Source organism: Rhineura floridana, chromosome 11 (assembly GCF_030035675.1).
Source record: "Rhineura floridana isolate rRhiFlo1 chromosome 11, rRhiFlo1.hap2, whole genome shotgun sequence".
NCBI lineage: Eukaryota > Metazoa > Chordata > Lepidosauria > Squamata > Rhineuridae > Rhineura > Rhineura floridana.
Window position 1 is genome coordinate 56,594,673 of NC_084490.1, and position 26,392 is coordinate 56,621,064.

Sequence of the window (26,392 nt, forward strand, 5' to 3'; positions counted from 1 at the left end):
GTGTTGTTTGGCTGCTGCAATCCCATAAACACTCCTGGCTGGAAGTAAATCCCACTGAACGATGGACCCTTTTCTGAGTAGAGATACATAGAATAGTGGTGTTAAGAAATTAAACATTGCACACACCCTTGTTAGATGGCACCCTCATCCATACACTGGGTTGTACTCATCAATTTGGTCTGAAAAAAGTGTATTCCCCACTCTGCCAGTAGTGCAGGCCAGAATTGTGGTACTTTTAGCAGTTGTTATAAGCCTTTCCCTCTATGGAAATGCAGGTATGACAAAACTTCACCTGTTGTCTTTCAATGGCTGGGAGAAGAAATCTAAGTGAGCCTTGTAAGAAAACAAAGATAGCAAGCACAGTGCTTAAGGATTAATTATTTCAACTATTGATAGATGAAGCAAGAATTCTGTTATGGTTGTCACTACTGAATCTGGAGCTGAGAGTAATTCCAAGTTAAGAGTACAAAACTGGAGTATATGCCATGGAGCATTGTATTACTTTGCAAACCTGTAATGTTCCTCCTGTGCAAAAGTGAACGGTGGTGCACATACAAAGCTTATTATTTTCTAGATTTTCAACATGACTTTGACTTAATATCACCCATCCGAACATTTTAGTTCGTTGTAGTTTTTTAATAATTAAAAAAAAAAGTTTTCCAGGGGGCACCCGGATTTGAACCAGGGACCTCTTGATCTGCAGTCAAATGCTCTACCACTGAGCTATACCCCCTCTCGCGGTAAAAGGGGTGCCATACAGTCCTTTCAAGGCAAGGAAACAGCAACCATGGTCTGCAACGCGTATTTATAAAATGGATCAGAGAGAGATGTTTCACTAAGTCTTCTAGCGATACATGTAAAACAATCTTTTTCGTTTGCACTAGTGTCAAAGAAAGTAATTAAATATTAATTCACTTACAACAAAAGTCCTAAAACATTGCACATTTGCTTTATTGGTTACTTTCTCGTAACCGGATAATTAGTTCTTTGGGAGCAATTCATTTTCAATTTCATATTAGCTTAAACTAATGTAAGATCCATTTGGACAATTAGAGGTACAAGAGCATTCAACTTTGCAGTTACACCTTCTGCCTGAGGACCGCTTGTCCCTAACCTCAAATGTATGGGTGAGTGGGGAGTGATGATGGAAAAGATTCATATGCTTAGCTCAGGGTCATCAGATTTCTTAAGGGTTTGTTTTTTATCCGAGGTCTTGCGGACGGTAACCATTTAAAGCATCCCTCCCAACGTCGAACCCAAGAACTGAGAGTAGGTTCTGCGGCAACGGACTCGTGTAAAAGGACGAACTCCCATAGCACCGTAATGGGAAAAGCCTGCAGTCCAAACGTTTCCCATTGTGTGGATTTACTTTGGCAGCTCTAGGGTATACGGGGGTTAACTATAGTGCCTCAATGACTATGGAAATTCACTCTGCACATGCTTACGGGACACTTTACTACGACTGGCCCCATAAACTGAGCCCCGTCACTGATTTTAAAAAATTCAGAAAACTGGTTTTGACCTATTTTTAATATAAAGCCACTTTTTAAAAAGCTGCAAAGCTATGTTCAGTTACATGGGAATAACCCCCATTTAACCAATTGCGTCTTCTGAGTAAAACGTGCAAAGACATAAGAATCAGGTTGCGGGAGAGAACGGTTGCAATTAAACGTATGGATCCATAGGTGCCGCTGTGGTCAACACTTCGAATTCAGTGTCTGTCGTCACATGAGAGAGCCGTCTCACGTGACACGGGTGCCTCGGGAAGGTATTAACTGTCCCGGCAACCTTTGCGCCTTCTTTTTATTTTTGCCAGCTGCCCAAGATGTCTAAGCGAGGTGAGGCCTACTGGGGTGAGAGGGAATCTGTTTCCATCTGGGCACCTTGGCGAGGATCCGGAGGCGTCTCATCACGGATTGCTCGTGTGGGGAGCGTAGCTGTCAAAGGGATTGCATATTTCCGTGTGGAATGGCGTGGGGGAAAAGGAATTTTGCTGGGGGTGGAAGCTGGAAGTTTAAGGGAAACATTTATAGGAAGGAGAGAAGCTCACAAAGTGAACTCCAGCAACCTCTTTTGAGGCGCTTCAGTTGAATCCTGCCGTGTTCTTAATAATAGGACATGGAAACGATCAACGTGTGTGGGGCTTTACGCAGTAACGAGCAAAAATATGAGTCGCTGCGGGAGAAGAGAGGACGAAGAGGAACATGGGTGTTGGGATAACAGAGTATGTACTCAATACGCGTACTTGGGCTTAGGTTCAGTAGAAGAGGATGAAAATTAAGAGGAAGATCTGTAGAGGATCCATAATTCCTGGAGCACTTAGTCTGTAGAATGCTGTATGCTGGTCTCTGAATAATGTTTTCTTGTTTTGCGGCCTATTCTGATTTAGCCTGTAACTAAGCCCAAGTATGCATAACTGAAATTTGCCAATTCTTCCCTTTTACACTTGCCTTCACTATCCTTTCTTTCCCTTGTGTTGAGTTTCTGATAGTAAGCCCCTGAGGGCAGGGACCTATATTCTGTCATTGGTGTACTAATGGTGCTACTAAAAAAATAAAAGAGCATATATGCAGTATCTTTGTGTTTACCACCCAAGAACTGCAAGCCTGAATGTTGTTTATTGTGCTATGCATTTAGTTGTTAGGCCTCAAAGAGTAGTTAGATCAGGGATAGGAACCTGTGGGGCTCTGGACGTTGTTGGACTCCCAACTCCCATCAGTGCTAGCCAGCATGGCAAATGGCCAGGAGTGGTGGCCACATGAGTTCCCTATCCCTGATGTAGACGGTGGATTTCTCTGTCATGCCTGCCTGGGTTGTGTGACATATGCATTGGCCAGAATAGCTTTTTATTTTATTTTTGAAGAATGAAAGTTTTGGTCTATTAAAATGAAGTAAATAGCAAGTTTAAGCAGTGAGCCTCACTACTTAGGTTCCATGCACCACTGTTTTTAAACTCATTTACTTATTTCATTTTAATAAACCAATACAGTCTTAAAATCAACAAAACAACTATCAGTAAAAGTGGTGATTAAAGATAAGTTACATTTAGAATAGTGGCTTGTGGGTGGAGGAAATCATTCCTCGTTTTGAAAGACGTGAAACAAACCTTAAAAGTGGTAGATGCTGCATGCCAGACTTGCCTTAGCTAACTGTATATTTTTCATCCTTGACTTCTATAACAGGACGTGGTGGCTCATCTGGTGCGAAATTCCGCATCTCACTTGGTCTCCCTGTGGGAGCTGTTATCAACTGTGCAGATAACACAGGTATGTATTATTAGAAAAAAGAACTTTCAAATATTTTACATTGCACTCGGAATCCCTAGAGTTGGTATGACTGCAATCTTTTTGTGTCTAATAGGGATTGTGTCTTTTTATCAGCTGCATTATAAGAAAAGTTAAGATGCTGTAGCTCTTCCAGGTGTGGAGATGCCATTTTTCAATCTGTGTGCAACTGTGAAAAGGTGCAGACCTTTATCCCGTGGTAGAGCCCGTGCTTTGTAGTAAAGGGCTTCAATCACTAGCATCTCCAGGTGGGACTGGGAAAGACTCCTGTATGAAATCTTGAAGAATTGCTGCCAGTCAGTGGAGACACACTTAGTTAGATGGGCCACCATTATGAGTTAGCTTCTTTTTGTTCCTCCAAGGAAAGAAAAGTGCCAACCCTACACCAATCTAAGATAAAACTTGGTAGGTATTACAGATTTTGAGTTATCAACAACAGCTATGGCTGTGGGGATGGGTGGGGTGGAGTTAGAAGAGACTCCCCAAGTTGCATTGGTTAATGACACTGTCTGTTTTTCGTTGAGTCGTTTGGTCCAACATGCAACTTACGGTTTGGTAGATTGGTGTAGCAGTTTGCAGGGTTTTTAAGCTGCAGTCCAGTACACGCTCTGGTCCCATTGAACCTTACTTCTAAGTAGACATGTACTGGATTGTACTGTTAGTTAACCAGAATGGTGGCAATCCGTAGTCTGGGATTCTGCAAAGAATGATCTATAGTTTGTTGTTCACAGCCAGGGAGGGTGGGGTGAGAATGAATTCCATTCTGAGTTTATTTTTAAAAAAGCTTGATTCAATTTTGAGTCTCACCAAGAATGCGAAAGGAAGAAGTAACTGGGTAGTACAATGAGTTGTCCCTTCTGAAAAGCACTTGTTGGGTCTGTTCTCCTGTGGCCCAGGGAGTTGTCGTAGAAGGGCACAGTAATTGCACAGCTTTTGGGTGTGGTGACAGCTTGTGCTGTTTTGCCTCAATCAGTGGTGCTACAGATATTTCAAGAGGAAATCTCTTTAATTCTGGTATGGGGGTGAGTAGAATGATGATTTCTTTTCTTCACAGGGGCCAAAAATCTGTACATCATCTCTGTGAAAGGTATTAAGGGACGCCTGAACAGGCTGCCAGCTGCTGGTGTGGGGGACATGGTAATGGCTACTGTCAAGAAAGGCAAGCCAGAGCTCAGGAAGAAGGGTGAGTGATGGAGGAAACTGGATTCATGGATCTTAAACCCTTGTGTTGATTCCTTTGCGACTGTGTGTTTAGAAATGGGATGAATGAATTTTAAATCAAGGAAAATACTTAATTATTCATATGTGTCCTGAACAAGGATGCACATAAATCACATGGCTGTTAATAATTAAGCAAATCTATTTGCAACTAAGTAGAGTCTTTATACAATCTAGGGACATAATCCAAAATGTATTAGTCTGCAAGTTTTTGTCTGCATAGGGGAACAATTGTGAAATTAAGGATTTCTGTGTGGCTTGTTGTACATGCAGGTTAAAACCCTAAGCAGATTACATAGGGTTGCATCAGAAACAGTGCTGAATTATGGTTTGTACTAACTATTGTTAAAACTCCAAAACATGAATTATGTTACAGACAAATAGGCAAACTATTTGTGTGGTTTCACTTCCCTCTGCCTATCAAACAGTGGACAAAGGCAGTGTCCCAAACTATGGTTTGTAAGTTTGGATGGAACACCAAACTGAGGCTTGCAAACTACCTTCAAGCAATGGTTTCAGATTCTGGTTTGCTGGCCACTCGCGTGATCAAAAGCTTTGGTTCAATCTTTACAACAAACTATGATTTGGTGTTTCCTCTGAACCAATTTAAAAGATCTGGTATGCTCAGAACATTTCAGATGCAAACCCCAGCGATCGGTCATCTGTCACTTCCTAATGCTTTCAAAACATTTTTATTAACCTTTCAAAGGATTGTAGAGAGATTTCAGAGCATTAGGCTTGCTGGTGAGAAAACTCTGCTTTGGTAGAACTGAGCCTAGTATCCCCTGATGGAATCTGGGGCAGGTGAATTAGACTTTGCTGATTTCTGCAAGTGGAAATAAATAAGATGAGAATGTATATGGTAGTGATAGAGTACTGGTTAAAGCAGAGGCACATTTTTAAAAAACTGAGCTGTTTGGAAGGAGGGAGTCATGAGTGTGCCACGAGAAGAGTGATCCTGTTCTTGTCGGTGCATCTTGGTCTTTTCCCGTCTCCCTTGCAGTGTTTGGCTTGAGAGGTGACAGGCTGAAGGCTATCAGGAAATAATGGCCCACAACTTGGGAGATCTTCCTTGAGTGACAATTTGCTGTTGTTGGTTAGGACCTAAGGATGCAAGTGGCGGTGGTGACAACTAGATGTTGCATACAGGGGCTAAGGAGACCATCTTTTCAGCAACCCAGGCACCCAGACCAGTTTGTAGGTGGGCAGTGGTGCCTGGACACTAGGATTTTTGCGCTGTTAGCTTAAAGGTATTGTTCTTCTTATGAGCTAGACTCCCAGATAATCCTCATGGTTTTTTGTCAGATGCTGTGCCCAGAGCTGAATGTATTCTGCAGTCAAAAAGAATTTTGTACCAAGAAAAGGTGAATTATGTCCTGTATTATAAAGCTAATAATGTGCCAGGCACGATGTCCTGTCCACCAGAAATCCCGCTTTAGAACAAAGGTTAGATACTTGGGGTATGATCTATCCAAGCGTACACCCTTCCCCCCCCTTGAATTAAATGGTAGTATTAAGCCTGCATAATACAGATATACATATATACTATCAACCATAGAGCCCTAAGGAAGTTGATGTTTAGCAGGGTGCATTTTACCTTTGATTTCAGGCTGAAGGGTTGTGTACCTGTGCTGCTTACTCTTCATTTGGCAGCTAATTCTGAATTTCTATTCCTTCCTGTAGTGCATCCAGCAGTAGTGATTCGTCAACGGAAATCATACAGGAGAAAAGATGGGGTGTTCTTATACTTTGAAGACAACGCAGGGGTGATAGTAAACAACAAAGGAGAAATGAAAGGTATGAGTGCTGAGATGGGGTAGTAAATAAAGAGAGCTTGTAGTCTACATGCAAATATGTTAATGACTTCTTCCAAAGACTTAAGAAATTTACTAAGTACAAATTCAGTAAACAGATAAAACTTGCATGTGGCAATTCTTTACCAGTCCTTAATCGTTGTCTTTCCTATTTGCCCCCCAGGCTCTGCTATCACAGGCCCTGTAGCCAAAGAATGTGCAGATCTGTGGCCCAGGATCGCCTCCAACGCTGGCAGCATTGCATAAACCTGTCTTGTGCTCTTTGTAAAAATCAATAAAAATGGTTGTAGCAAACCTGCTTGCTTGTAGCAAATTCACAATTTGCGTAGGGATGCGTGTGTGTGAGTTGACTTCTTGGCTCCTGAAGGCAACAAGTGCTGGACAGAAAAGCTTGTCAGCGAGCCAGGGTGTTAACTGGGTAACCTTGGGACAGTCACTATCCCATCCAACGTAACTCCTAGGGTGGTTGTGAGGATAACATGGGATGACCCCTGAGCTTGGAAGATTACTTTTAAAAAGTAATAAATTACAGTTACAACTACATGGCCCCAAAAAGTAGTAATTACCACTACAATTACAATTGCTCTGAAAGTAACTGATTACTTTTCCTCAGTTACTTTTTTTAAAAAAACACCTACAAGGTGCTGGCCTTGGCTGCTGCACATCTAAGTAGCCTAAAACAACATTAAAAATAAACACACACATACAGAGGTAGTAGAAGAATTCTTTTTATCCATAAGATAGCAATGATGGTCTCTCCGCTGGTAAGGGAGGTGGAGAGGGAGGCAGAGGCCACTACTCAGATCTTTGCACGTCAAACCAAGTGCAACACACACACACCCAGCCAGCAAGCATAATCTCTCTCAACCGCCTCCCGGACCCTGCCCTGCCACCAACTAAGGGACACTTGCCCAAGCAAACATTTTCCCCTGAGATGCAAAACAGTTAAAATACTGCAAATGCAGCTCAGTAGCCAGAGAGGGTGGTGGAGGCTACTTTGTGTGCCAAGTGCAAACACAGTATTCACACACACATGCTCTCATCTTTCACCTGCACAGTTCTTTATCTCCATTCTGCTGCTGCCTCCTCCTTTATCCATGTTCTTGCCTTCCGGCTCCTTTTCCCCTCCACGCCATTCTTCACCACCACCATCCATTTTTTTAAACAATTGTTTTCTCCACTCCACCCGTCTTGCTCTCCACCTCCTCCCTCGTCGCCTCCTACCCACCCACAGAGCATGAGGGAACGACGCTGCACAGAAGCCCAGTTTGAGGCACATGATTTTCATCCCAGAGTGCAGGACATGGAATAATGGGCTCAAGTTGCAGGAAGCCAGATTTCGACTGGACATCAGGAAAAACTTCCTAACTGTTAGAGCCATACGACAATGGAACCAATTACCTAGAAAGGTAGTGGGCTCTCCGACACTGGAGGCATTCAGGAGGCAGCTGGACAGCCATCTGTCAAGAATGCTTTGATTTGGATTCCTGCATTGAACAGGGGGTTGGACTCGATGGCCTTGTAGGCCCCTTCCAACTATGATCCACAAGTCAGAGGAGCAGAATACTTCCCCTGCTCCCCCCCCCAAATTAAAGCCCAAAAGTAATGCTGGCAACATTACAATTACTCCACAAAAGTAATAAAATTACTCCTAGTTCTATTACAATCAAAATGTAAGGCAATTACTCACTCGTTCCTCAAAAAAGTAATGAATTACAAGTAACGAATTGCTTCCAAGCTCTGGATGACCCTATGTATGCTTCTAAATGTATGTAAATGTACTGCCTTCAAGTCTATTCCGACTTATGGTGGACCCTATGAATAGGGTTTTCATGGTAAGCGGTAGTCAGAGGGGGTTTACCATTGCCTCCCTCTGAGGCTGAGAGGCAGTGACTGGCCCAAGGTCGCCCAGTGAGCTTCATGGCTGTGTGGGGAATCGAACCCTGGTCTCCCAGGTTGTAGTCCAGCACCTTAATCACTACACCACACTGGCTTCTGGCGGGATGTAAATTTAATAAATAATCCAAAAGCTTCACATGGATAGTTTTTTGACAGTTGCCTTGTAATTGCCCAGTAAGAGGTAATCCATTTTGGAGATTTTGTTTTAACTTGCCCTCTGTGCAGTCTGTCTCTAGTTCGGTGGAGTTCCGCTTTCAGGCAACATTTTTGCAATTCATCTGTCTGCCAAATAACACTGTTGGATTTTGGCTTGTGTTCTAGACTCTAGGGAGCCCTAATCTTCAGCTTTTTCAGACCCAGGACCTGCTTTTAGTGACAAATGCACTTTTTGGACCCAACCGCAATTCAGGCTGTGATCCAGTTATGGGTCCTGACCAACCACTTGAAGATACATGTTCTAGGGCACATTTCCAGCTTGTGCAAGCATCAGTATTGGTTGGCCTTAGCCATTACACCATTCTAAGATGTGCCAAGTACTCTCCTTGCGTCTGTCTGTGAAGGAGTGTAGTTTTCTTTTGGAATATCTTTCTGAACTGTATACTCTGCATTGAAGTATTCAGGAACCTAAAAATCCATGCAACTATAACATACAAGGAAACTGGTATGTTGGCTATACCTATATCATTTCCTAACAAAGGGATAGCAAATGCAGAATAGTAAAATTCTAATATTTGGCCACTAGCCTGTGTGAGTTCAACAGGAGCTGCCAAAATGATTTCAAGCTTAACTTTGAATCCATAAGGGATAGAAATACTTTTTAAATGCCCATGCTTGTATGATCCTGCTTATTCCAACTCTAGGTAAACAAGAGTTTAAATAGATTTAGCCCCTAAAATAAATAATGAGCTGCATTCACAATAAGAGAGCTAGTGTGGTATAGTGGTTAAAGTGTTGGAGTACGACCTGGGAGACCAGGGTTTGAATCTCCACATAGCCATGAAGCTCACTGGGTGATCTTGGGCCAGTCATTGCCTCTCAACCTCATGAAAACCCTATTCACAGGTGGCCATAAGTCAGAATCGACTTGAAGGCAGTACATTTACATTTTTTACATTCACAATAAATGATAAACTGCTGGATAACCCTATAGCAATTACTCAGCAGGATGTACTTTTTTATGAACTGCTTGCACCCTGTCGGAGTATTCTCTTCTCATGAAGACTTGTTCAGAACAGCAATGGGAAAATACTGGAGTTCTTTACTTCAATTTCTATGTGGCAGGGATCCCTAATCTTTTTGGGCACAGGAGCACATTTGGAAATTTAACAAACTGTCATGGGCACCACAAAGCACCCATTTCACAGAAAAAGCCCTCATTTCCCCCAAAACAACAGGCAAACAGACAATACCCTCCAAACAACAAAAGCCTTAAAGTTTTGTATAAAATTGAAGGGACATGGGGCTCTGGCAGTCACCAAGGTGGGTGTCTGAGACATGTCCACAGGTGCCACATAGCGGACCACAGCTGTGAGGGCTCCAGGACAAAAATGGCAAAGGGAACAGCTGAGTTCAGAATGCAGCACCTAGTTTACTTTTGAGGGCTCCCAAGCATGTGTTGTCATTTAAAAAATACTCCTGCATTGCTGTACGTGCATAAGGAATTATGAGGAGCTCCCAACTAAAGAAAGATAAGGGACTGAAATGGAGGAAGATGTAGAAAGTTAATATTTTTGAAAGCATAAAAATTCTCTGATTTGAGTGTTTTAGTTAATGGTAGAGGAAAATCTTGTGTCTCCCCCCCTTTTTTTTTTCTAGGTGCATTAATTATACTGAGGATTTATAACAAGAAGTGTTTTTTCCCTTCCATTGGGAAGGATTATTCCCCTGTCCCCCAAGATCAGTGAGCTGAAGTCTGAATAAAGATGATCTATATGGCAACATGTTGGTTGTTATGGAGCAATTGTCTGCTGACATCATCACAGTGGCTGATTGTGTGGTAAGGAAATCATGAAAGTTGCTAGGGAGGTAGTGGCAAAGGAAAACTGGTACAATTGGACACGGTGGTCAGTGGCTCTCTTGCCCTCTGTCAAACATGGCTTGTGTTACACGGGGGTACCTACAAAGGCAAAAGGAATTCATCCTTGATGGTGTGGCAGTGGACACTATAGCTAGCAGTTATACCCACATCCTACCCAAGTTGTGGTCTGCTTTGCCTCCTTACAATGCTCAGTTGGACATGCATGCTGCCAGCTACTTCACATCCCCTGTGGTCAAGTCAGTGCTGAAAAAGACGGAACAGGTAAGGGAGCAGATAATCACATGGGTAAAGTGGAATCTGTGGATTTGTGCTTCTGCAAGACAATAATCCATCACATTTTGATCTAGTTTGGGGTCCACAAACTGCCCACTGAGCCTTTCTAGTCAGGCCAATTTCTTCCCGTCACAAATAATTGCTACCACACCTTTATTGGCTGCATAGTATGTTTGATACTGCAGGTATGGGGTGGGTTGGCTTGCCCTGCTGTTTAATCATCTTAACAGAATTGCTTTTTTCAGAGTTGTGACCAAGGCACAGTTCAAGGCTATGTTAGTATATTTGAGCTCCGCCTAGAGCATGCAAAGCATAGTGTGCCTTTTAAGTATGTGCAGAATGTATCTCCCCTCTTCAATAATAGGACACATTGCTCTGTGTGGTGGGTTTGGCTGCCTTGAAGGTTTTTAATAAAAGCCTGAATCAGCATCTGAAGTACTTAGCTGCAGAGGTTCCTGTATTGAGGATTAGGGTAGTAAAGCCAAATTCAGTTATGATTCTAAATCTAGGGTGTTTAGGGAGGCATTTAAAATAGATTTAGGTTAGTAAAAAGTATACATTATGTCCCTATCAACCTCATAATTGCCCAGCTAGGGTTCATTCCATTCAGAACATACAGAATTCAAAGTAAGTGGGGAAAATACAATGAAGGCCCAATGACCATCAGATACCAAAATCGCACCCAATTTGAAAGGCCTTGGAATGCTTCCAAAAGGTGTCTAGGCACCAAGTCTTCCATAGCTGTGGAGCTGCCACAAGGAGCCCCTCTTTGTGTACCTTTGCTGTCTGAACACGGTTCATGTATGCTCAGAAGAGGTGTGCAAAATCTTGGCTTTTCTGATGAAAGATTTAGATGGAGTCTGTCTCTTGTGTAATTTTAAGATGTAATTTTATTATGCAAAATTGTTTAAAAATTGCAGATTTATATATATATGTTGTTCTTAGTGTTTGCTTTTAGTGATTTTTTAAAAAGTGGGTATTTTAGGTGTTGTAAACTGCTTAGAAGCCTTCTATCAAGCAGTGCATAAATTTTGTTAAATATGTGAGTTGGGTCCTCACTGATAATCCATTTGCTAATACACACAAACTCTAGGATGCTGGTTGATTGGGGGGGGCAAATTTCTCTCTCTCTGCCCCCTTCAATATTTAGACAGTTTCTTTTCTTGGAATGTACTGGCCTTCACTGTTTGATGTCATAGCTGTTTCTATGACCTCACTGTACACACCATACCCATGGCATCAACCTAACTATGTTAGGAAAAGAGGAGGAACATTTTAGGCAATGGGAAAAGTTGAAATAAACCCCTCTCCCCATTTCTAGTTTCACCACACTTGAAATTTTGTAATGAGTGGGAATTTTAAGACTTGAGTTCTGTATGGTGGTATTAAAATGTTAAGCTGGGTTAGTGAGATTTTATTATTTATTTTGCTTGTTACAGACACGCGGAGGGACTTCCAGAGATGGCTGGATAGTAGATTATTTCCATATATATGGGCCAGGACAGAGATACTTGAACAGGAGAAACTGGGCAGGGGCAGGTGAGAGAAGTGTATCAATCCTTTGATTGTTTCATTTTACCTGCAGTTATCTTTCTCTCCTTGGAGCAGTTGCCCCATAATCCCCTGTAGTGATTAAGGGGCTGTTGATGAAACTGTGTTGGATGCCATAGAAATGACATCTACGGTAACTGCAAACACACGTACCATAACAGGACTACTGAGAGACGAGTATGCTTGGAGAACCCAAAAGTTTGCAGAAGTAGAAAATATATTTAAGGGGACCCAATGAAAACTGAGTGTGCTCAGTGGCCACAGAATGCTGAGTGTCTATTGGAAAATTGTGTGTGTGTGTGGGAGGGTTGGAATGGACACGCTGCAACATTTTGTTGCAAGTCCCACTTGTTAATATAATAACTATTAATACATAATGATTCCCAGCCTTTTTGTAAGAATGTTAGGTAGTTTTGTAATGATGATAATAAAAGATTTTTAAAAATAAAAATGGAAAATTTTCCATACAAAAATGCAGCAGCACAAAATGTTCTGCCCCACATAACTGGCTGGGGGAGTGGATAATTTTGCCACATGTTTGTATCCCATGTGATTCTCTTGTTCAAACACTAGTGATACAAAGGCATGGCAGCATTGCCTGTCCTTGGAGAAGGCTGCCTCTTGCAACTAGGCTTCCCTGGCCTCCTTCCAGATGGGAGATGTCCCCACATCAGTAACTGCCAGGGAAACATAGGGTGAGCTCCTCTGGGAGAGATTGTTCTTGCAATTCCTCGCACTACTTTTTCTGGTAGAAAGAGTGAAATGCACAGGGCCATCTATCACCAGCTGCTCAGTGCAAAGGATCCTGATGACTCGTTACATTTTGATAACAGTTTGTCGTTTTGTTAATGAATTATGATGATCCTGGTGAGCCCCCTGGGAAGAATTTGTATCCTGAAAGGATAAATAATGGTAATGTAATAAATAAATTAGAGTGTCTCTAAACTTTTTTGGTGGTGGTGGGACATGCCTTGGACATGTTTAAGAAATTAATGTTTGGTGTTTAAAATTCCTTCATGTATGTTATTGCAGGGCTTCTCACAACAGCCCTATAAGGAAGGGAAACCAGGAAGAAGCAGCTGCTGAGGGAACAATGATTTGCTTAAGAGCACCTAATGAGTTGATGATAGAGATGGAATTGGTACCAGGAACTTCCTGATTCATAGCTCAGCCTCTTAGCAATACTAGTTCAAATTTAGTCTGTAGTCCTATATGCATGCACCTGGGAGTAAGTCCCCTTGAACTCAAAAGTGTATAGGGTTGTCCTGTTAATCTCTCTAATTTCAAGTCCATGGACAGAGGAAAGAGAAGGGGTGAAGGGGCCACAATTCTTCATAAACTGTACAAGCCACACCCCTCATGCTCTGCCTTATTACCAGCCCTAGAGCTTGTTTTCAATGTCATGGCTCAGTCCTACAACCTAACGTAATCCAATGAGCATCTGCAGAGTGCCTTTCCTCACTGCCTAGTTACTGCATTAAGTTTCCCTTAAACCTGAAGTGACAGCATAAGGACATGTAAAGTCAGCTTGAGGTCTGCTGCATTACCAGTTCTCTTTAATGCTGCTGGGTGAGATGGGTCATTTATAGAATAAATCTAAAGGGCTTTCTGTAGGTGACATTATTGGACATCTTCACCCTTCTCTCCACACCTCTGCCAGCTGACAAATGGCCTCCCAGCAGGATTTGGCAAAGCTGCTCTTCTTTGAGCTACTCCATGTGCAGCTAATCTTTTTGGCCCAAGAGCTGCATTCGCCTTTGACTACACACACTGGATGTCATGCCCTCTAGTCTTAGGAGGGCAAGATGATGTGATGGTCTCTGATGAGGGACTTGGGACTGATCCTGTCAGCAGCTTGATGTCTTTTTTCAAAATGGCATTTGCAGACAATGTAGACACTGAGAGCACTGGAGAAGTCCATGAATACAGTGGCATGTGGAAATGCCCAAGTATTAGAATAATGGCTCTTGCCTATAACCTCACTGGCCTTGATGCTCCTGGAAGAACTAGGTAGAAATATTTGGCTGTATTGAGGATACAGATGGTAACTAAGAAATGTTATTAATGACCAGGTCAGATAAAAGAAGGGGGTAATAAAAACTCAAGTTAGTTTCCCCTCCCCCTATACAGGTCATTCTCCACAGCACATAGCCGGTCACCATTTGTACTTGACGGACACAAAACCTGTGAGAGGGTACAACGGACGATACGGTTACCGCCGCAACACCCCTGATCTCCGCACCCGCTCCTCTTGCTTTGGTGAAGTCACATGGCTCTCCCTCCACTGAATTGCAGCAAATTGTTTCCTCAGTGTCTTCCTCTAACCAGACTACTGCTTTTGTTGTTGATTGTTTTTTCCCCCAAAGTAATAAAATATGTTCTAATTTTCTTATATGAGCAATATGTTGTCTCTGTGGCAGAATAAGATGGCAGGGGGTTATCTTATAGTGAAGATGCAGACATTCTAAATGTTTGATCATACACCACCACTACATTCTGAGCCATTTGTTTGCAGTGCAGTGTTCATACCACTTTCACTCTACCTGGAATGTATGAAACTGCCCTTTTTCTCAATAGGCAGCCCACAGCAAACCTGCTGAGGCTATCTAATCTCTCCTGTAAGTAGGGGTGTCGTTTGGGGGTGGCCCAGCAGGCCTGAGCCTTGGATTGTGTCTGGTTTATCTTCTGTCTCCCTTTAAAAAAATTATTAAACTGCTTACATGGTGGCTGGATGTGTTGCAAAACACAGTCCCAGAGAGACTTCAGCCACTCACCGTCTTAAGAGGTTTCAGCATTGCTAGCCACATGTAAGCAAAGGGGGAGGGAAGGAAATCCTTCCCCCTACTCTTAGTAAGCTACAGGGCTGGGCTGAGGTAGTTAGGGGAAGGGGCCCAAGGCAGGACCTCTCCGAAACACCTTTAAGTACTTATTAAGAAAGGCTGTATAAATGATAAAAAGTATATACAATTATGCGGGCAACTACACTGATATGCCTATCTTTACACGAATTTCCTAATCCCACCCCTTCAGTCTCTGGATTAATGAAAAGTGCTTCACACGTCCACGAGTGAGAAAGTTCAGCCTATCATCACACATTTATGAGTCTGTTTAGCGACACCCTGTGGATGGTGACAGCTTCCGCTTCCGCCTTGCTACGGTCGGGTCTTGGAGGTGAGATAGTTCGGTGACGCCATCATTCTGCGACAGCCGAGGAGGCGAAAGGAAAGGGAAAGAAGCTAACCCGCGGCCGGTCAGACCTCCGTAGTCGACATGGGGGGAGGCGACTTGGTGAGGAGGGGGCCATGACGTCGTGGGAGGGGGCGGCAAGCATTGGCGATAGCTCTCCTAGAATGTGACTTGTTGGTTGGAAGGGTAGCTAGGCTGCTTCCGCCGCTTCTGAGTACACCTATGGAATCCCTGCGGGCCAACATATAGGTTAGGATAAGTGGCGCTAAAATACGGGGGCTTTGTAAGATGCTAAGAATTTACCTCGCCTAGATGCTATATTCACACAAATACCCAAACAGGGTTATAGGTCAGTGGTAGAGCATCTGCCTTGCACGCAGAAGGATCCATGTTCAATCTCTGGCATCTCCTAGTAAGGCTGGGAATGCCCCCTGTCTAACTCTCTGGAGACCTGCTGCCAGTTAGTGTAGACAGTGGTGAGCTAGATGGAATAAGGGTCTGGCTCAGTATAAGGCAGCTTCCTACATTCTTCAGACCACTCAGTAGGAATCGGGAGAGGATCAGGAGAAATTGCGCTTCAATACTTTGTTTCTACCTATTATTTCTGATAGGGTTTGCTGTCTGGTACAGCATTTGCAAAGAAGACGTATTACCTGTCTCTGACATTAAATTCAAGGTGCTTATTCTTGTCCGTAGAACTTGAAGAAAAGCTGGCATCCACAAACCCTGCGCAATGTGGAAAAAGTTTGGAAGGCAGAACAGAAACATGAAGCAGAACGGAAGAAAATTGAAGAGCTGCAGCGGGAGTTACATGAAGAGCGAGCGCGAGAGGAAATGCAGCGTTATGCTGAGGATGTGGGCGCTGTCAAGTATGTTGGGCAGGATTTTATTGGCGGGCAGCCTTATTTAGGGCTTAAATTGAGCTGACTCCTAAAAGCACTTCTTGAAGCAACTAGAGGGGTGATTAAACTCTAAAGGGAATACTAGGCTGGTAGTACCACTCGGTAGAAGTACCAAATGTGATTGCTTTGAGGCCTTCTTGAAGCCATTCACATCTCACCAATAGTATAATGGCAAATTCAGGAGTGCAGGGTCCCTTCATGAGAGTCACAGCCACACACACATCCTTTTGTGCTGCTGGGTTGAGAATGAGATCCTTGTTAATGCCGTCTTCCACAACAGCAGACATCCCTGGGAGCTAATCAGCACAAAAGGTGAGTTTGTTAGTTACTGAGAAGAGTCTTCTCAGTGGCTGGGTCACCTCCTTTCACTCTGATTGGCAACAATCAGCAGGAAAGGACAAGGAAGGATGTTAGAGGACTCTTCTCAGTGATTAGCACACTCCCCTTCCATTCTGATTGGCTCATAGGATGCTGGAGATATAGGAACCCTGCTGGGATCCTGCTCACATAAAAGTAAGTGATCTAAGATCTCCCGAGACCCCAGATGACTACATCCCTGCTTCTCACCTCTAGTGATGGCTACTCAGCCTGTTGCCATGTGACTTGTGGGTGTTAGATGCTGAAGAAATTCTCTGTCTGGATCCCTTTAGCACAGATCTCCTATTCAATGCCTTGCCTTAGCCCTGGAATATGCAAAGTGATCAAAGAGGAGGAGCATGTACAGAGTACATTTTTCTCTCCACTGAGTAGCACAAACAGCCGCAACATATGTGGGTTTAGAGAAATGGGTTTCTAGAGGAAAGTATGCAACTATTATCCATTTATGTAGCCTTTTTGATTTTCAAAGTGTTTTATAGTTTTGATAGTGTTTAACCTTGTAGCAACTGTGTTTGGTAGATTAGTGTTATTCAAGAACAAAAAAAGACAGCTGCATGAATAGAACTGGCTCCCAACACGTTTCAAGGAAGCTCTTTATGAAGGGAAATTTAATGCTCCTTGATAAAACTGCTTGGGGCAACCTTTCACCTCCAGCTCACCAACGGAGTTTGTCCCAAGCAGTTTTATCAAGAAGCACTACATTTTCCTTGATAAAGAGCTTCCTTTTATTCACAGGCAAGGGATCTGAAGTTGTGGGAAAGTAACTTAAGTCCACACAGCGAGTCCATGGTAGAAGTGGTCTTATAGGTCAGCCCTTAGACTGGAGTTCATTTTCAGAAAAATCATATGGTACAGCCCTTCTTTTTCCGGATGTTAATGGGGGACTGAAAGTGCTGTAGCCAAGCCTTCTCTTTGATTTACTAGTTTTATTTAAGCTAGAAGAACTAGTTTCCACATATTTGCCTCTCTGTAATTGTCCCTGCTTTTGTCCCTGCTAATGACTCTCATGCAGGGAGTAATATTCAAATCCCTCTCCCTCCTATATAGAGATGTCAAGGCCTGGAAAAAAATGGAAACAAACAAAACACACACCCAAGCTTTTTTTCCACCACCCCCCCATTTTTTGGAAAAATTCACGGTGAGAGAGAGACATCATTTTCACCTCTGAATATTTCCAGATTTTTTTCTGAGCCTTCACATCTCTACTCCTGTATTCGTCTAATTGTGTGCAGTTTTTGCAGGCCAGTATTGGCCACTCCCAGTAACACAGCGCTAGCATACTATATATACAGTTAAACCAACACACTTATCTTCCCTGTAAAGTAAGATCAGCCATCTCTCTTCCTGGTTTTAGACAGCTGCTGAAGAACCATCTGTTTATGCAAGCATTTGGTTACATTTCTACCCCTTCATACCATTGTACAGATGTTTTTAAGGATTGTATGGATTTGTTTGTGTATGGTTTTATGTATGTTTTGTATTTTTAAATGTATGTAATCTGCCTCAGGACCTGCATTCAGGTTGAGAGGTGGACAACAAAAACAATTTTATTATTATTATTATTATTAAATGTAAGTCCTTGAGCATGTACTGTCATTAAGGAACAGTTACTCTAACCTCATAAGATGACAGTTTCTCAGGTTCATTGGGGAAAGCTTGGAGTTACACTTTTGTATATTTGTGCTTGTGTCTTTATTTTTGTTTTGTTTCCTGCCTTTATCTGAAAAATTATTTTCATGTCTTTTTCCCCAAATGAATTAGGAAAAAAGATGAGAAGTTGGAATGGATGTACCAAGGACCGGGAGGCATGATGAACAGAGATGAATACCTTATGGGCCGCCCAGTTGACAAATATGTCTTTGAGACAATGGAGGACAAGGAAACAGGCTGCTCTTCTGAGACCGGCCTTCTGCCAGGGTCTATCTTTGCCCCCACGGGTGCCAACTCTGCCTTGGATATGGCCAGCAAAATCCGAGAAGATCCACTGTTCATGATCAGGTAGCAAAACCTATTAGCTTTGTACAGAACTAATTGGTCCTCATGATGCTTTGTAAAATACAAATAAAAAATAGAGCGCTACAGCTGATCTCCTCATCTGGCGCGATCAGATTCCCGCGCTCGAGCTGATCATGCCAGATGAGGGGAAGATCAGCTGTAGCGCTACAGCTGATCTTCTCCTCCTCGGGGCGAGTAGACTCTTGCACGCCAGCTGATTGCACTGGAGGAAGGAAAGATCAGCTGTAGCACTACAGCTGATCTTCTCCTCCTCGGGGCGAGTAGACTCTTGCACGCCAGCTGATTGCACTGGAGGAAGGAAAGATCAGCTGTAGCGCTACAGCTGATCTTCTCCTCGGGGCGAGTAGACTCTTGCACGCCAGCTGATTGCACTGGAGGAAGGAAAGATCAGCTGTAGCGCTACAGCTGATCTTCTCCTCCTCGGGGCGAGTAGACTCTTGCACGCCAGCTGATTGCACTGGAGGAAGGAAAGATCAGCTGTAGCGCTACAGCTGATCTTCTCCTCCTCGGGGCGAGTAGACTCTTGCACGCCAGCTGATTGCACTGGAGGAGGGAAAGATCAGCTGTAGCGCTACAGCTGATCTTCTCCTCGGGGCGAGTAGACTCTTGCACGCCAGCTGATTGCACTGGAGGAGGGAAAGATCAGCTGTAGCGCTACAGCTGATCTTCTCCTCGGGGCGAGTAGACTCTTGCACGCCAGCTGATTGCACTGGAGGAGGGAAAGATCAGCTGTAGCGCTACAGCTGATCTTCTCCTCCTCGGGGCGAATAGACTCTTGCACGCCAGCTGATTGCACTGGAGGAGGAAAAGATCAGCTGTAGCGCTACAGCTGATCTTCTCGGGGCGAGTAGACTCTTGCACACCAGCAGATTGCACTGGAGGAGGGAAAGATCAGCTGTAGCGCTACAGCTGATCTTCTCCTCGGGGCGAGTAGACTCTTGCACACCAGCAGATTGCACTGGAGGAAAGAAAGATCAGCTGTAGCGCTACAGCTGATCTTCTCCTCGGGGCGAGTAGACTCTTGCACGCCAGCTGATTGCACTGGAGGAGGGAAAGATCAGCTGTAGCGCTACAGATTCCAGACCCCTGTGCTACAGCTGATCTGCTTTTTGGCGCTTTTTGCTTTTCGGTGCTTTTTGCTTTTCGGCAGGGGTCTGGAACCTAACCTGCTGTATGAGTGGGGCCCTACTGTATTGAAATCTACTCCCTTTTTTTGTTTAGGAAAAGGGAGGAGGAGAAGAAGCGTGAAGTTCTGAACAACCCTGTAAAAATGAAGAAGATCAAAGAGCTGGTATGTTAATTCTGATGGATAAGAGAACAGCATGAAACTGAATTTTAAGGCTGCAGTCTTAGCTGATATTCAGTGCGACTTTCTTCTGAGTAAACATACTTAGGAGTGTACTATGATCCATATCAAATCCTTACAGCAAAGATTAACATTTCAGATGTCCCCTCTCTTTGGGGTGGGGGGAAATAACATTTTAATTCCAAGGTACTAGCTTGAGATGTTTGGGTGCATAGTCATCATCGAGTCTGGCATTTTATCTGGGCTGATGTCCTCTGGTTTAGAAGGAGAAAGAATAAGCATATAAGAGTTACGTTAGTGTATTAAATTACAGCTTTCATCTTTTAATTGTGTGCTCACAACCAAGGTGGTTAAGGATTAGTAAAGGGAGGGGTGATTTTTCCCACCTTTGCGATGCCTGATCATGGTTGGAGCAGAGATGCTAATCAGTATGTGGTGACTATAGAGTGGGAGGTAGTTACTTTAAATATAACTAATGCAGACTATAACAATGGGAGATTGTAGAAAGAGGCACTATAACAATGGGAGATTGTAGAAAGAGGCCTTTATCCTTGCACCACTTCTTGGGTTAGAACTGGGTTATAAATCACTCTGGAGCTTAAAGTGGAGCTGGTATCTTTCTTTCCCCACTTCTCTCCCCCCCCCCCAGTTGCAGAGCAGTTTAGAGAAGAAGAAGAAAAAGAAGAAAAAGGATAAGAAAAAGAAGCACAAGAAACACAGGCATCACAGTCCTAGTAGCAGTGAAGATGAAAAAGCCAAGTATGTTTATGCACAGCACAGCATTTCTTAACATATTTTTAATTTGCAAAGTGCTTTACACTCTTAATTGTATTGGCCTTGTGAAGTAGGGCTCTGTCATTCCTACTTTAGAGACAGACATAGGAGGCAAAGAGAGAGTGGCCTGCCCTCAAGTTGTGCAGAGATACAACTTAGACTTAGGCCCAAACCAAACCGTCTCCATGAAACAGCAGTGGCTCTTGGATATTTCATAGTTGTTAAAGTGAGGACAGGCAGTGCAGTTGCCTCTACCCTTGAGAAATTCCATTGGCAGGACAGCAGTATCTCCTTTATAAACATCAGTGAAACAACAGACGTACATCTTTGACCTGCCTCAGGCAACTCATTGGCTCACTAGATGAATCCTCTTCTGCACTTTCCTGCCTCCAGGCTTGCCCTGTTTCTAATCCTTGTCTGTCAGTGAGCTTGGGATCCTTGATGGGGCTTGGCATCTGTAGGAGTTTAGCATTAGGGTACCATGTCATAATTGGAGGCTCAACCACTATTGGACCATCTGGAGAGACTCAGGACCAATTAGACTGAAAAAGGGGGTTGACGTTTATTTTATTTTTGTTTTAGGCCATGGGTGAAAATGGACAACTCTGCTTTGGAGCCTCTTCATCCCAAAATACCAGGCTATGGGTTGCAGGTATGCACAGCTGTCTGTACTTAGTTTTCCCTGTGGGGTAGCATTTACAGTAACTGGAAATGAAGGGGTGAAGACCGTAACTGGCATGGTTGCCACCGTCTCTACAATTACTTCCACAGAAGTCTGCACAAAGGAAGAGAATTGCATACATGAATTGTATAAATTCATTCTTATACCCTTGCTGTTAGCCAGCATCATGCTTCTCAGGCTCTAGTACTTTCAGCAGGACCCTCTTTCTCTCATTTTAGATTCAAAATGCTGGACATGAAAGGACGTTTTCCCACAAGCTCCAACAGAGTTCTGGGTCGAAGAGCCGATGCCTGTCACCGGAGAGGACTTGTGGCAAGAAGAGCACTTATCAGGCGGAGTTGAGCAGTCATAGGAGGTCAAGGTCACCTAGACACAATAAACAGTAAGCAGGGACAGGGCAGCTGCTTCTTCTCTTTTTCCTTATTAGGTACCTCTTTTGATTGCTATAGAATCCAGACTATTTCTGGTTTAGTATCATTCACTTGTGGTGGAATGTTGAGTAAAGCCAAGTAGGGTCTGGGTGTACTTGAAGAGAGATTATCCTGTCTCCAGCACATATTAAAGTTATAAAGCAAGATTATAGAGGGGTAGAAGAATGGAATAGATCCAAGACTCATCAGGACTAAATGGTTATTTTTGTGATTGGAAAAAAAAATCTTCCTGAATTGCAGCTACAACAGCAAGGAACAGAACGCGAAAATTGGAGGCAGGAGTCCTTCCCCTAAGAAAGAAGTCTACAGAAGGCAACAGACCTCAAGGTATGTTTAAGTGGGTACCCACTTTCTGTATTTAATTGCAGACTATTCACACTTTCTCAAGGCCACCTTACTGGAGGCTGAAAACTAGAAACTTGCTCTTAGTTTTTTAATGTTTATATTGCAGTTATATTTAATGTTTGCATTTCTATTTCTGCTTACAAATGTTGCTACTCAAAGCTCCCAAAGCAGGTTTTTTTCCTCCTTCGTTAAGCAGGCTGTTGCCAAATAAGATTTCAACTTTCAAAAAAAAGGGCATCTGGATGGCCCAATATACTTGATAGACCTTAGTTAAAATCAGAAAAATCCTGATTTGGATAGGTGATCTAGGTCATGAAGAGTTTGGGAGGAAGGGGGAGTTATAAATTTAATAAACAATAAAATTAATACATTAATATATGTATTCTGTGCTTTGCCCTGGCTTCCTGTTCCTTTCTGGGCCCATTTAAGGTTGACTATGTGATTTAGAAAGTCCTAAAACAGCTTGGCAAATTGCATATGGCCAGAGGCACTCTTTATTACAACTTCACATGTCCCCAGTACTGCAGATAGATTCGAGGGTAAGTCCTGGTTCAAATTAAGCTCACTTTTTCAGAATTAGAGGAAATCGTATTGAAATATCAATAGTGCCTTTGAATAGATTCCCACTGACAATAACCCTGTGTTGTGGTCCCTGCTGTCCCTGTTTACAATAGCTGAGAAAAAGGAATTTGCTCAGAGTTGCCCAGTGAATTGGTTGCTCAGTGGGGATTTGATTTGAACTGAGGTATGTATTTTATTTACCGTATTCGTTTGGCTGTCCATCAACCCATGTTCTCTGGCTTACCAAACAAAGAGTACCATACAGTATTAAGATACAATACACTGCTTAAAGAGAAAGCATTCTGCTGTGGTTCTAGCTCTGAAGTCCTTGGTGACTAAACTTGACTTTTATCTCCCTTAGCAGAAAACTGTCTGCAGAAGAGCTGGAGAGAAAACGGCGAGAAATGATGGAGAATGCCAAGTGGCGGGAAGAGGAAAGGGCGAACAGTGTGAACAAACATAGAAAGGAAGAGGAACGAGAGCGTGCGCTGGAGAAACTTGACCGTTCTGATGGGAAGTTTATACAGTAAGTCTCCCGCTTCCTCCCATCCCCAGGGCAAATGCTTTGCAGGCAGGAGGTCTCCAGTTCAGTTCCTGGCATCTCTAGTTAAAAGGATCAAGTGATTGGAAAGACCTTCGTCTGAGACGTTAGAGAGCCACTGCCAGACAGAGTAGGTATCACTGGGCTACATGGACCAATGGTCTGAGCTGGGATAAAACAGCTTCATATGCTCCTATAAAATTTCAGTTCCAAAACTAAAGGTAGGATGGTGTGCTCTACTCTACTCAGAACTACCATCTTCCTCTTCTAACTATTAGAAAATATTAAGAAGTTCAGGGATGTAGCAATTTTCTAAACTTGCTACTTCTGCTGTTCCTCGTATAAATACTTATTGAAACCCAAATACCCCTGGAATCTGTGATTAAGAGATTAAGCGGACAGTGCCCAAGAACTGTTAAGTGAGTTCTGTAATGGCTTCCACTTAAGTCTTACACTTTTCCAGATGTCATTTCTGCACTCATTTATGGGCTGAGCTTTCAGCACACGAATGAAGGCCAAAGCATCTGATGATACCAGGAACTCTGATAACATCTTTGCTTTGGTGAGAGACAAATTGAGAGGTGGGGTGAGCTGGAATCCTAGTGAGCTCTCTCTCCCCTCCCCTTCCCCAATCCTACCTTTTCCCTCAAGGAAGAGGCGGTTTGAGGAGGGGAGCTGATCTATTTGTATGCTAGCTACTTTCAGAACTTTCTGCCATTAGGTATGTGGTAGGTTTAGGACAGATCATAAAGTAGTCCGGACCTGGGTCAAAGGAATAATGTCTGCATTAGATGAACTGAGATTGCCAGATGTCATGGGAATGGGTAGGAGAAAAGGAAATGGCAGTGGAATAAGGTGCCGCTCTGGTTATTCAGGTAAGATGTGGGTGTGGAGGGGGGACTCCAGGAGTGGTGGGAATTGGCTTGATTAATAGGAAGCTGTTCCAGGCATAAAGAGTGGTGAAGGGAAAGGAGCAGAAATGAGTATCTGAGGAAAGAGGATGATAGCAAATGGCTTCACCTTTCTTTGGCTGAGATGTCCCAAGATTTCTTTTCCCCCCACTCCTGCTTCTTCACATATTATTGGGGGAGGAGATTTTGGCAGTTAGCCACCATTTCTTCCAACCCTAGCATCACCTCTCCTTAATCCTTCCCTGCCAGATTCCTTCTGGCGAGAAACGCACGTATAGTGTAGGGCAAAAGGGTGCTTTTCTATTTCTCTTACTGCATTTCTTTCTCTCTCAAATCTCCTGTAGCCACATCAAGCTGGAGAGTGCGTCCACTTCCTCTCTTGAAGACAGGGTTAAGAGGAACATTCACTCTATCCAAAGGACAGCAGCAGCCCTGGAAAAAAACTTCATGCAGAGATGAGATTTGTTTTTTCTTCCTTCACTGGACCACCCAGCACTTCTGAGGATTTGCATATTTGGGGTGCTTTGTCCCTTGAAGGGGGATGCTGTAGCAGGACTGACCAGACAGGAAAACCTTCGTAATATAACCTTCACAACCCAGGCCAGCTATCCCTTCACTGTGTGAGAGGGCTTGTGCCTGGACATCATGAGGAGGAAGTTCACTTTGATGCTTTGCTGTAAACAGTCTTTACTGTCAAACTAGGGTATCATAAAGGTCTGTGATCCAACTTGTGTATGAGCTTCATGTACTCCTTGCGAGCCATTTTGACAATAAGCCCTGCCCTTTGTGTGATGGTCCATACTTCACAGCAGTGTAGAAGGGGTAAGACTGTAAGATATAGGCAAGGGGGCATTAGGCAATGGAGGAGCTTCCTCATACGTTCATATCTGCAGTGGGTATAACAGGTAAGCAGTGAGAAATGAGGCTATTCTTTTACTTCTGATGATATCATGGCTTCTTTATAAGGAGCAGAGCTACTAATAATGCTTGAATTTCATTGGCTGATCACAGTTCTGCTCCTTTTCAGGTTTTTAAGTTTCCAAGTTCTGCTTGGACTTTGGACATGTCCAAAATAATGAGGCCCAGTGGAGAATGCTGGGGCTTATAGCTTCTCTTCATCTTACGTTTCTGTTTTGTTTAAACCCCCCCCCCCGATTGTGGTGTTCCCTCCAGTCCATTTTTGTTACTTTTAAACAAGGTTTTTGTGCCTGGTAGCTAGTACTATAGGCCCAGGAGTGCCTTTCCTAAAATGAGGCTTTATTTTATTCATGCTTTTAATTTGAGACAGGCACACTTCTGGAGTGGGCAAGCTTAGTTTTCTGAAGAACAGACAAAAAGCAGCACCTGACCAAATGGAACTTTAGTACAGCAACCTTCATGTATCTTGTGGTGATGTGTGAGCTTTGTATACAGTCTGGCTGAATTTAATATATGTATAATTCTCTTAAGCAGCTGTTTAACATTTTTGTGGTGATTTATCTTAATAAGCAATTTGTATTACAGGCCATTTAAAATATTGTTGTGTTTCATGTGGAACCGGAGCTGAATATGTGGCAATTGTAAACACAAACAAACATCAAAATCCCTTAATTGGCTTGGAAGTGGGCTTTTTTGGAGTAAGAAAGGGAGCTATCAAGTATCTCCCCAAAACACCCTGCTTACAAGGACAGCCACCACCCCACCCATAGTGCTCTCTAACACAATCCTGGGGAAGGTGAAAGAGGTATGCAAGAGGAGAAAAAGGTCACCACCTCTTGAGTGATTGCCTCTCCCTTCCTCTGCCCAGCCCTCACTTTAGGAAGTGATGGAGAGTAACAGCGATAGCAGTTTAGGAGAGAGACTGCCCCTCCCTTCTTTTTATCCTTTCAGATTGTTCTGTCTTTGTAAAGGTGTGTTAACTGTGATGCTCCAGCAAGTTTCTACTAAAGATGAGCTGCTTTTTAATATCCATTTGTCATTGTTTATGGTTCAAAAATTCATTTTTAATTATAGAGCGATGGCAGAAACAACTTGGCTGTTTTCATGTAACTATTTTTTTTAATGTAATTCCATTTTTAATGGTGAAAAGGGTCCTGTTACAAAACCAACAGTTGATGATTGTATATGCCACAGAAGTGAAGGGTTAATACTTTGGCAACTGCCTCCAATGTTAAGGTGTCCACTTTGTACCTGCCAGAAATCACTTGTCCCACAGCCCTGTATGAGCTTTCTCTGTGCCTCTTATTTCCTTAGCTCCTGGCTCTGATGTTCAGACGTTCCCTTTTTTGCCTCCTTCCTTTTAG

At 43.2% G+C, this 26,392-nt stretch overlaps 3 protein-coding genes and 1 non-coding gene across 6 annotated transcripts; 3 read left to right on the forward strand and 1 right to left on the reverse strand.

Moving 5' to 3' along the window:
* Positions 1-661: 661 nt before the first annotated feature.
* Positions 662-733, reverse strand: TRNAC-GCA (transfer RNA cysteine (anticodon GCA)). Its single transcript has one exon. It is a non-coding gene; the product is annotated as a tRNA-Cys (tRNA).
* Positions 734-1,729: 996 nt separating this feature from the next.
* Positions 1,730-6,610, forward strand: RPL23 (ribosomal protein L23). Of its 2 annotated transcripts, XM_061592180.1 has the most exons (5): positions 1,731-1,838; positions 3,183-3,266; positions 4,339-4,467; positions 6,186-6,299; positions 6,480-6,610. In XM_061592180.1, the coding sequence occupies exons 1-5, from the start codon at positions 1,826-1,828 to the stop codon at positions 6,560-6,562; spliced, it is 423 nt and encodes a 140-aa protein (XP_061448164.1). In that variant the 5' UTR covers positions 1,731-1,825; the 3' UTR covers positions 6,563-6,610. The 2 variants fall into 2 exon arrangements, with proteins under 2 accessions (XP_061448165.1, XP_061448164.1); XM_061592181.1 differs by lacking the exons at positions 6,186-6,299; positions 6,480-6,610 and adding an exon at positions 5,808-5,956 and having other exon boundaries at positions 1,730-1,838.
* Positions 6,611-6,704: 94 nt separating this feature from the next.
* On the forward strand, positions 6,705-14,434 carry SPMAP1 (sperm microtubule associated protein 1). The gene is made up of 3 exons (XM_061592182.1): positions 6,705-10,514; positions 11,966-12,065; positions 14,208-14,434. The coding sequence occupies exons 1-3, from the start codon at positions 10,308-10,310 to the stop codon at positions 14,363-14,365; spliced, it is 465 nt and encodes a 154-aa protein (XP_061448166.1). The 5' UTR covers positions 6,705-10,307; the 3' UTR covers positions 14,366-14,434.
* Positions 14,435-15,184: 750 nt separating this feature from the next.
* On the forward strand, positions 15,185-26,119 carry CWC25 (CWC25 spliceosome associated protein homolog). Of its 2 annotated transcripts, none has more exons than XM_061592178.1 (10): positions 15,185-15,365; positions 15,960-16,132; positions 18,305-18,541; positions 19,781-19,850; positions 20,515-20,624; positions 21,222-21,291; positions 21,540-21,703; positions 21,993-22,079; positions 23,023-23,184; positions 24,455-26,119. In XM_061592178.1, exons 1-10 carry the CDS (start codon positions 15,348-15,350, stop codon positions 24,567-24,569), a joined length of 1,206 nt encoding a protein of 401 aa, XP_061448162.1. In that variant the 5' UTR covers positions 15,185-15,347; the 3' UTR covers positions 24,570-26,119. The 2 variants fall into 2 exon arrangements, with proteins under 2 accessions (XP_061448162.1, XP_061448161.1); XM_061592177.1 differs by having other exon boundaries at positions 15,186-15,365; positions 23,020-23,184.
* The last annotated feature ends 273 nt before the right edge of the window (positions 26,120-26,392 follow it).